General features: G+C 44.4%; 2 protein-coding genes across 5 annotated transcripts in view; one reads left to right on the top strand and one right to left on the bottom strand.

Annotated features, from left to right (window-relative positions):
• The window catches only part of ttbk1a (tau tubulin kinase 1a), a 48,304-nt gene extending 44,134 nt beyond the window's left edge, over positions 1-4,170 (top strand). For all 3 annotated transcript variants that reach the window (XM_030404216.1, XM_030404142.1, XM_030404261.1), the window contains 2 exons: positions 1,172-2,649; positions 2,748-4,170. In XM_030404216.1, coding sequence (XP_030260076.1) covers positions 1,172-2,649; positions 2,748-3,159 — 1,890 coding nt within the window. In that variant the 3' untranslated portion in view covers positions 3,160-4,170. The remainder of the gene's footprint in view (positions 1-1,171; positions 2,650-2,747) is intronic.
• A 2,120-nt stretch (positions 4,171-6,290) lies between these two features.
• LOC115578562 (microfibril-associated glycoprotein 4-like) lies at positions 6,291-10,500 on the bottom strand. Of its 2 annotated transcripts, none has more exons than XM_030411601.1 (7): positions 10,431-10,500; positions 10,035-10,090; positions 9,721-9,870; positions 9,429-9,467; positions 9,196-9,292; positions 8,711-8,878; positions 6,291-7,485 (listed from the first exon to the last, which is right to left on the bottom strand). In XM_030411601.1, exons 2-7 carry the CDS (start codon positions 10,038-10,040, stop codon positions 7,232-7,234), a joined length of 714 nt encoding a protein of 237 aa, XP_030267461.1. In that variant the 5' UTR covers positions 10,041-10,090; positions 10,431-10,500; the 3' UTR covers positions 6,291-7,231. The 2 variants fall into 2 exon arrangements, with proteins under 2 accessions (XP_030267461.1, XP_030267451.1); XM_030411591.1 differs by having other exon boundaries at positions 10,417-10,466.
• Between the last annotated feature and the right edge of the window lie 558 nt (positions 10,501-11,058).

Genomic DNA, 11,058 nt, shown 5'->3' on the forward strand with positions numbered 1-11,058 from the left:
AGTGGATTTTATTTCACTGTAAGGTTTAATTGAGCTTAGCTAGTGTGTTAACATGCTTCTAGTTTGTGCTAAGCGAGGCTCAACATATTTCTTTACTGAGCACACAGAAGTGAAGCTAACATTAATCTATCAGTTTTTTTCTATTTCTAAATCTGTTTATTTAACAACATGTGAATCGGTCAGTTTTAGAGTTGTTGGGAAGTAAATTTGACTTCTCTTTTCATGGTGCTAGGCTAGCCCCTTTCTTTCAGTCTTTGTGCTAAGCTAAGCTAAGGTTAACGCATCCTTGTCCTCTCTCTACACTGGAATACTGAAACTGTGTCCTGTGCAGTTCCCATCTGACTCTGATGACAAAAACAAGAGCGTTTCATTAAAATGCCTGAATGTTCCTTTAAAGTTTTTGCAATAACAGCAGAGTTTCTGATGTGGAGGTGATGAGGAGAGTTCAGTGTGTTGATCCGTGAGTGTCTTTCACGTGTACAATACAGTTATGTTTCTTTTCTATCACTATATGATTGTACAGTACTGCTTGTATAATTTACAGGTAAAGCATGTATTTTAAACTTTTTGTAAATCCAAATGATAACTGTGTACATATATACAGAAATGTAGAAAGTCATTAGGTTTGCAGTTAATCTCTAATAGCATGATAATTAGCGGGGTTTAGTATGTATGTACAGGCTGTATGTTAAATCTTTATGAAGGGAAACACTTGAAAATCACCTGATATCAGACTGCGTGCTGTCTAAGGATAAACTCTGCAATGCATTTTTTTGTGCCTTTTATATCAATGTATGTAATCTAGACAATCTTGAAAAGCTTGTGTACAACCAAAATGACATTAAAATGGTTTTGGGGGCAAAATACATCCCTTCCTGCTGTCTTTCTTAGCGAATGTTAGTAAGGTGCTACTACACGTTAGCTTCCTCTAAATCCTTACCACTTATTTCCATTTTTTTCTATTGATTTGTGTCAACAAGCCTCATCTCACTGCCAGAGATTATAGTACTGAGTTGTTTTGGTACATTGTGTGAGTGATTGTGTATCTTTGTCATACATGTTGATTGTCAAAGTATTGTGATGTGTATAAGCTTCGTCAGTAAACTATATCCATAATGTTTTTGTTCCATGTGGATTTAGTTGTAATACAGTGTTGTTGTATTGTTTCCAGGTGTTGTCGCCCACCGAGCAGAGCATGCCGTCGCCACCCTCCCCTGACTATCGGACAAAAGGCCAGAGTGACGAGAAGGAGCATTTCCACATCCTTCCTCAGCTGCAGGCCAAGAGGGCTGATTTCCTCACGGTCATGCTGACGGGTACCTTGCCTCAGCGCCGGAGCTTTGCCACGCCAGACGAAGATGTCCCAGAACCTCCGGGGCCAAAGGATGATGATGTCACAAAGAGTGAGTCCAACAGCGAGGCCAGTCAGAAGAGCACTGAACGTAGCCAAGATGCTGCTCCTTCAACACTCATGGCCGAGGACCAGAGGGGCCCGAGGGAGCACACCTCAGCTGCTGATGCAGACCCTGACCTGGAGGATGCTTCAAAAACCCTGGTCCTCTTCTCCCCTGGAGACACTCGCAAGTCTCCCTCTGGTGGTGATCATGTTCTTGAGGAGTTGGCCACGCCATGTGGCCTCCCATCTCGTAATGACCGCTTGCTAGTTGGGGAGGCGAGTCAGCCTGAACCTGGTGAAACCGGCCGTTTGTCTCCTGCTCTCAGGTCAGACCTGAGGCCGTCCACTCCCATCGCTCCTGCATCACCACCCTTCACCAAAGTAGAGCGCACTTTTATCCATATTGCAGAGACATCACACCTTAATGTCATGTCTTCCAATGGTCATTCTGCCAAGGACACTGACCGGGAAGTCTTGGTCATCATGAAGGCATCAGCTGTAGATGAGGACACCTGTGAGCACGGAGGAGCACCAGTGACTGACGTTACTCCAGAGGATTCAGTGCCAGATCAAACTACGCCAGCTGACAAACAGGGACAAGCTGACAAACATCCCAATACTGAGAATGGTCCGTCAGCTATCCTTGCCCCGTCTTTGGAGCCTGTTCCAGAGGCCATGTCAACAGTTCATGAACATGAAGATCTGGTGCAGGAACCTAAGAAACAGCCATCATCTGTTGCTGAAGCAGCCATGCTTCAGACAACTGAATCAGAACTTCCTGCTGCCATAAAGCCCAGAATCCGAAGCAGAATACCAGTCCTCATATCTGAAGAGGACTCTGGCTCAGAACAGTCCTCCTCCCTTTCAGCTCGAGCTCGGCTTCAGCAGCGAGCCAGGCAGCTAGACTTGGCCCGCATGCTGGTCCAGAAGCAACAGGGTCGCTGGATGAGGAGGAGGATGCTGTCTGGGACGTCGTCATCATTATCTTCTGGGGACGATGAGCGTCGGAGGGCTTCTGAAACTCTGTCCACCACCGGCTCAGAGGAAGACACACATACCTTGGATGAGTCCAGGAGGAGTTCCCGTCTCAAAACGACAGAAGAACAAGGCTCCAAGGAGTGTAGGAGCAGAATCCCTCGGCCCGTCACCCCCATAAAGAGGCCTTCAGTTGGACTTGCTGCTGCTGCTGCTCCTTCTCCTCTCTCCATGCCAGACTCCACCATTAACAAAGGAGCAACATCCTTCGCTAACGGGTATGATTCTTTTCATCTCTTTGAGTGTATAAAAGTTTTGATGTTGAAGGAGTTAAATTTAAAGAAACAACACCTTCACTGTGCTCTTCTTTCCACAGAAATCAGAAAATTGGACTAAGCACTCTCAACACTCAACGGAAATCCAAACCAGTTTCACCCAGGTCATCCTCCTCATGTCCCCGTCCCTCTACTGCCCCTGCCCCGTCCGGCAGCCCTCGAATGCCCCTCCGAGTCCTGTTTGGAACCCGACGCAGCCTTAGCTCCACCCACTGCAGGACTGACAGCCCCTCTCCTCAGAGAGTATGTCCGTCCAGGCAGCCCCTCTCGGTTCGAGCCCCAACTGTCCCCATGCTCCCGCCCAGGACTACAACAACCATGCGGCGCAGCGCCTCGCAGGAAGCCACCGCCCAGACCTGCTCTGGCACCACGCCCGCCAGAGCCAGGCCGAAACCAGCCGGGGCAGCCAAGGGAAAGCTGAATGCCAGGGAGAAGGCGGTGCCCGCTAGATAATACAAAGAGACTCGTTGCTGAGACATGTTTGTGTATAAACAGTCCTCGGACAAGCTACGCCTCAAAGGTTCTCACCAGATTCCATATAAGACTGTGATGTTACAATGACCTCCTTCAATTCATTTCATGTATACAGACCTCTTATATTTTCCAAGGACAGCTTACTGAACTATCTTTATGGGCTTCCAGTAATCTTGACTGTCGTACAGGAGCGTGGCTGCCATGGTGCTATGGATACATCTGCTGCTCCCTGGTCAGTCTTCGATCTGACTGCTTTCTGGAGTGGAGAATCATGGCCTCCAACACGTCCGGTTTCAGAGACTCTCACCTTACACAATACTCCCAGCTTGTCCACAGCTATATTACTCTTCTATTGACAGTACCCTGCTTGGATCACATTGCATGGTGAAGTATATCACTAATACATTGAATCTGTAGAGGGAAAACAACATGTACAAAATTCTGTACCTTTAAATTATTTGATATAGTTCTCCCCTTCCTGTTGGGATAAACAGGCCCAAAAAAGATCAAATTGGACCGTTCGAATGCCCAAACAATGTTAATATGATAAACAAGTCCTCACTGTATCCTGTACTCATTATGGTCTTGGATGAAGAGAAGAGCTGGATGTGAACAGAAAATAAATAGCTCGCTGCTCGCCTCCTCCTCATGGTGTGACAATGGGCATGCTTTAATCATTCTATTTTCTGGGTGTTTTTATTTTTGTTTATGCTCTGAAATGTATATAATAGAATCATTTCCCATAAAATCTTTATTTTTTATCTTGCCAAGCAAAGTGTACATTTCAAGTCTTTAATCTTCTGTTCCGATGTGTTGGCACTATGCCTGTTTTTTACGCATGAGAAAAACAGGGTTAACCATGAGAGGAAGTTATACCTGCTTGGATTCTGCTGACAGTGCAAAAAGTCTGATGGTTGTTGGAGCCCATGTTGTGTTTGTACGGGACCGATGGGCACTGAGCTGTGAAGTAAAGTCTTGGTCATGTGGAAAGGGTGTTTTGTCATTCTTTCTCACTGGTTTCCAGGAAAGTCAAGGACCCAATCTGATCTGGACCCAGACTTTCTATGTTCTGGATCCAGATCGGGTCCATCTTAACTTTCGTTGCACCCAACAGGACGACACATGCTGCATCTTTAATCAACAAAGAGAACGATGGCCTGTTAAATGTATTCAACCCTCTTAAGTTTTGTTGAACTGCAAAAGACCATACTTACTGCGTTACATCACAGTAAGTATTGTTTCCAGTCACTGTTTGTGATTACAGCACGAGTGGTCGACCCTCAGCTATGACAAATCAGCTAGCATATTAGCATGTTAGTCTGTTTAATGTGTTTTCTGTTAACTGTGTGAAATAAGGTGTCTGGTTGTGGTACACAGTTTAATTATGAAGCTCTTCATGTGTTAAAAACAGTTAGCGGTTGCTAACGAGTGTCTGAATGAGACTACAGAGGTTGTCGGGGACATTAAACGTCCTCACAGCGAACACGGAGACTCATCTACTCACTAGTCCGTCTTTACAGGCCACTTTAGTTACACACTGTTCTAACTCTGACTTTACAACTTGTACATTGATCAGTTTATAGAAAACCTGGATAGTAATTGTGCAGTAAGACTCTTAGTGGTGGAGACGTTTCAGTCATGTGACTGTGATGTCATCTGTTTGTAGCCTAGCATTAGCTTCTTACTGCTACACAGTTAATTTAGCTTCACACATCACAGAGTGGAGTTCATCTGTGGAGATTATCTGTATCAACAGAACCTGGACGGGTCAGAACCCAGTTCAATGATCCCACAGAGGAACCAGACAGATGCTAACTGCAGCTAGCTGCAGACAGACATCATCATGCTGCTCTCTGTAGTCTGGGCTGATCAATAACCATCACCTCAGGTATGTGACTGTCAGGCTCTGCCTTTTAAAGGGACATTTTAGATGTAATTCCCTCTTTGCCCAGTAGGTGGTGTGGCAGTAAACACAGAGCAGGTGTGTCACACTGTTTGACTGTCAGTGTTTGTTTTCTCTCCAGTTGTGAGTTAATCTAGTGGATCTCTGTCTACATCTGCTGGAGCTGATGGGGAATACAAACATACACTCAGTGGATCTGAAGATGAGAGGTTGTGAATTCCCCTCAGTGGTTTGTAGGTGTTTTGTTTTGTCAGGTGACGCCATTATACTGCGGTCCAGCCAGCCGTGGTTCACGCTTTGCTTGGTCAAATCAACCGCAAAATTTACGGTAATCGCAATGAAACCGCTCTGAATTTGGGTCAGACTGCAGTCTCCCTCTCAGACCTGTGAAACATACGATACTTTTACAGTAATTATTCTCGGTAATGAACTGAAGGTATCATGAACAGGGGCGTAGCAAGCTCTTCAAAAGTGTGGGGGATGGATGAGGTTTGTGGGGGGAGAATCTTAATGGCTGTGTGTTCTGTTGTTATATGTTTTTATTTGAATTAATTTACACAAACTCATCAACTTTGCCAACTCAAACTGCTCAAAAGATTGGTTACAATTACATAAAATTGGTTACAATTACATAAAATGGTCGATCAATGTGACATTGAACAAACTGACCAATGAACATGTGACCAACTCCCTTTCATTCAAAGAACCAAAAGTGTTCTTTTTGCCCTCCTCACAGGAGACAAACTGTTCAGCCACCTGTTTTCTGTTTACCAGTCCAGCTTGTCTTTATGTACACGGTACACAGCATCACTGTTGAGGTGGGTTTGGGTCGCTGTGCTGCGTAGCCATGTTTTCTTCATGCTTTTATTTTGGTACTTCAGGTGACAGGAAGTGTGAATTTGCATATTACTTAAATATTTTGTTTCACCTGTGAAATTTAAATGTAATATTTAGCATTTACATTTAACGTTTAGATTAAACATTTAACATTTAGATTTAACATTGACGTTATATTTTTACAAGAGAAGTAAATATTACAAAGTACAAAAGTAGCATTTTAAAATTCATATATGTTTTTTAAACATGGTTTGTTGCTAAATGTGGCAAAAAGTTTATTTTAGCATGTGCAACTTTACAATCTGCGCCCCATACTGGGAGACATAACAAATAACACATCTGAGCACATGAAGACATCAGATCACATCAGTTGATGCTCAGCTTCTTATTTATTGTCATCATACAGCAGGTTATGATTCACATTAAGGTTTAACCCTCCACCAAATATCAACACAGTGCAGAGATGAACACACCGTGAGACTAAACATAGATCTTTATCCATTAACTGCAGACGGGCTGACGGTCCTGCTGGCTCACATGGAGCAGCAGTCCAGCTGAAGGAGTCACTGCTGCAGGTCAGTTCACCAGTTCAGCCTGATTTTATCAATGTTGTGCTGATCACAGGCGATGGAAGTTCACAGACCACCAACTTCCTCATAAGCTCCTATGTTCACTTTGAGCCCACATTTCTAAAGGCCAGCAGACGGCACCAGTTTTCTAATTATTCACTCTAAAAATATTTAATCTACATCCTGCTGCTAACTGCTGCTGCTGCTGCTAACTGCTGCTGCTAACTGCTGCTAACTGCTGCTGCTGCTAACTGCTGCTAACTGCTGCTGCGAGACACCACAGATGTTCACTAACATGAGTTGGTGTACTGCTGGACTGTGCTGGGAACCAGTTTCAGGAAAACACGGCCCGTTAAGAGATTACATGCTTAATGATAGAAAGAGAAAGCAATCACTGAAGAGGTCAGCTGATGATATTCTGCTGTACGATGGTCCTGGAGATCTAGTGCACAGGACGGATCTCCATCCTGCTGCTAACTGCTGCTAACTGCTGCTGCTAACTGCTGCTGCTGCTGCTGCTAACTGCTGCTGCTAACTGCTGCTGCTAACTGCTGCTAACAGCTGCTGCTGCGAGACACCACAGATGTTCACTAACATGGGTTGGTGTGCTGCTGGACTGTGCTGGGAACCAGTTTCAGGAAAACTCGGCCCGTTAAGAGATTACATGCTTAATGATAGAAAGAGAAAGAAATCACTGAAGAGGTCAGCTGATGATATTCTGCTGTACGATGGTCCTGGAGATCTAGTGCACAGGACGGATCTTAAACCTGATGCTCTTCAGAGAGTAGTCATGACCCTTCCACACGGCCCACTCCACTCCAACAGCATAGAGAGTTTTATCAGCCCCCCAACGATAAACCCCGTTGGGATTTGTGGCGTGACATTTTCCGTACCAGAACGCTCCCAGGAATGATTTTGCACAGTTCCCTCCCCAGACATCCTGGTCTTTGTCGAAGGTGGTGAACTTTTGTCCGTTGTGATGCTTGAGGCCGTCTCCTACAGAAACACATACAAGAACCACAGTGGTGGTAGATTAATATAAACTTTAAACATCAGCGTAACTTTAAAAAAACTACGCTGATTCATCAGATGGACTGAAGGAACAGTTGTGATTTAATCATAATTTGTATTAAGTTTTATTAATTTAATTTGAATAATTATAATTTTCTAATAACCACACCTGCCCTACCATCTATTCCCAACAAATATGAAGTACAGCAGCATCTGAAATAATTAGAATATCATGGAAAAGTTCCTTTTATTCCGTAACTTCATTCAAAAACAGAAACTTTGATATATTCTAGTTTGAAGTTTGGTGATTACAGCCAGAATGTTACAGCAGATTTCTGCTGTTTGGAGACGCTGGTTTCCTTTTCCTGCAGGACTCACCTGCCCACATGACAGAACTACTAGCAGCTGGTGAGCTGACTGTGGTGTTACTGTGCCTGATATATGAAAGTTTCCATTCTAACTTTTCCATGATATTCTAATTTACTGAGATGCAGCTGTATGTGAAGTGTAGTGTGACAGAAACACCAGCATGTCCGACTTCATCCGGCCTCATCATTCAGTATGAAGCCAGCCAGCTTTCTGGCTGTTCTGACCCACAATCCTCTGCACAGCGGCAGATATACGTCACGGTGTGTCACGTGGAAATAAAACCTCTGACAGCTCACTGACATGTGAGAGTTCAGTGGCAGAACTACGTTCTTGTACTGTGAGCAGTCGTGTGTCCCAGTTGGATCCAGACTGCAGGAAACAGTACGTACCTTGTGAGGGCAGCTGCAGTACGTCATACAAGCTTTTTAAAAGTGTGTGAATCATATCAGAATCTCTGTCAAACTGAAGGTGAGATGATCTTTGACCTCATCATTTTAATCAGACACCATCTGTGCAGGCTGACACTGCTGATCTCTGACCAACAAACTGTAGTTTTCTCTTGATAACAGGTTGATTATCTCCTGATTACCCAACAATTAACTCTTGAGATTACTGCATTAAAAATCATATCAGTGCATTTTAATGGCCGTCTCTTGTTCAGTGGCTGGTCCTGTAGTCTGGCAGGACCAGCTGAGCCTTGTTGGCGTCCTGCACCGAGGTCCTGTCTGCACATCAAGTTGTTAGTATTTAATCTCATCTGAGCTTCCTGTCGACTCTCTAACATCAACGATGTCTCGTGTTTCTTAAAGAATGATTCACAGCCCGCCGTCGACTCACTGACCTGCCCCTCCGTTGATGAATCCAGACACCTTCAGTAAATATCCGTCACATTCTCCTCCAACAGAGAACGAAGTGTAACGAGCAAATACTGATTTCCCCTCAAAGTCCTCCATCTGGACCAGGAGCTCAACTTTACGGCCTTTAGTCAGGTGGTGGATGTTGTCCAGACCTGCACACACACACACACACACACACACACACACACACACACAAACACACACACACACACACAGAGTATATCAGGCCATAAACAAACTGTGAACAGTAACAGGAAGAACCGATTCATCTAAAGACTTAGACTCTAAATTTCAGTTTAATGTTTCCACTCCCTCAGCAGTGACTTTCACACGGACCGTGATGAGGTCCAGTTCAACGTTGCTAGGGCGGTTGTTTTTTCTTGGAATTGAAATGTCTTATTTGTGTTAAAGTGGTCCTGATCCTGATTTCATGAGGTCACATGATGGTTGGTTTGGTTCCGTCACTCACCGAGCCAGTACTCTCCAGCAGCGCTCCCAAAGCCCGTCCTGTACTGATCCCAGGGCCTGTAGAAGTTCACCGAGCCGTCCATCCTCCTCTGGAACACCTGGAGGGACCAACACACGAAACACCTGACAGCTCAGGGTTCAACACAGTTTTACTGGTGTGTGATTTATTGTGATGGGAGCTTCATATTGAAAACCACTCAGCTATGACTGGATGAAGTTCAGTTCAGTACTCACCGTCCAGCCTCCTCTCAGTGAGTCCATGTCACAGTACACCTACACACACACACACACAGTCAGTTAGTGAAGTCACAGCTGTCTGAACTGTATACATGAGGCTGTGTGTGCCACGACGGGCTGATGTCTGATGATTACTGACTGAAAGGACCAGATTAGGATGAAACACTACAGAAAGTATCAGGTCAGACATTTGATGATCCTATGATCTGACTCAGCGTCCGCCTCAAAAGGAAAACACCTGCTGGTTTACATAAATGTCAACCTGCGACCCCGAGAGGAGGAAGTGTACCTGGACAGCAGACCTGGGTCCATCAGGATAGATGGTGAACACACCACTGCGTTGGCTCTTGTCCTGATGGATGACACTGCAGTCCCTCGGATGCTTTTTAATGCCGCTGGTGAGCGCTGGAGCCAGGAGGAGGACGACGACTGAGAGCAGCTGAACACAGGACATGATGTCATTTGGACCGAGGTTTGAATCACACACACTGATTGAGCAGTTTGGATTCTAGTTTCAGGTCGGTGTGGTCAAAGTCAGATATCACAAGCTTCTTCACACTGACAGAACTCTGACATCTGTCAGACATCAGTTCACAGACTCACCTTCATCGTCAGTTTTTGCTGGAAGTAACACCGCTGATGTGGATCTGTCTGAGACTCTGAAGACACAAGAAGAATTAAATCAGAGAACAGAAACAAGACTGCAGAGAAGCTTCATCCGCGTCACTCCCCATGAAAATACACCACGCTCAGGACAACAGGGAGTGACGGTCGGAGCTTCACCACAACACTGCATCAAAAGTCGGTCCGGCTGGAGCAACGTTCACCATCGTTATCACAGTCACAGTCTGTGTAGCAAATATTACTGCAACGTGACCAAACGTTTACAACCTTCAGCTCAACTTTTTGCTAATTCTGTCATTTTGGGTCGAAGGAAGAATCCCAAAAAGACAAAAGTGAATCTGTCTCCTGGTCGGATGCTCACCTGTCTGAACTCACCTGCAGGTTGAACTGAAGAGGCTTCACCTTCAGAGGAAACAGAGACAAACTGCTGCTTCTCCTTCGGTCTGTCGCAGCCTCACGACTTCACGTCTTATATCTGCAGAAGGCGCCATGACGTCACAACAGGCGGATCTTTGAAAATACACATTCTGTAAATACACAATAACAAGGAACTATGCAGGACTGAATGAACAAATATTTTAATGTCAACACAACCAGGTAGTTTTGAGGCTTTTTGTTTGTTGTGCCTTGATAAGATCGTGACAGTTGGAGATTATGACAGAAAGAGAGAAAGTGATATTTTTGTGATAACTGTGTGTGATGTTTAAAATCATAAATCATTTCATCTGTTAAGTGCTCAATTTTCCCTGCTGCTGATCTATAAACTACATGAAAAGAAAAGTTAACTTATAGAACAAATGAGCTTTTTATTAAAGTTTCAATCACTACATTCTACAAAAGGTTAACACCATCACTTTTACACCACAATTAGCATGTATATGCAGGTTTTTGAAACCAGGTAAACCTTTTATAAAGAGGCAATTGATTCTTATCATATTGCCAACAGATGAGTTTGCATTTGTGTTTTTCTCCCTTGTGTAATGATGTAATGTAATGTAATGAA

This window comes from Sparus aurata, chromosome 1, assembly GCF_900880675.1.
Source record: "Sparus aurata chromosome 1, fSpaAur1.1, whole genome shotgun sequence".
NCBI classification, from domain to species: Eukaryota; Metazoa; Chordata; class Actinopteri; order Spariformes; family Sparidae; genus Sparus; species Sparus aurata.

What these genes read in the sequence shown, in the direction of transcription:
- LOC115578562 (XM_030411601.1), bottom strand. An exon ending in CACTGAGAGGAGGCTGGACG is followed by an intron (nt 9,293 to 9,428) that starts GTGAGTACTGAA and finishes TGGTCCCTCCAG; the next exon opens with GTGTTCCAGAGGAGGATGGA. An exon ending in ATTCATCAACGGAGGGGCAG is followed by an intron (nt 7,486 to 8,710) that starts GTCAGTGAGTCG and finishes GTGTTTCTGTAG; the next exon opens with GAGACGGCCTCAAGCATCAC.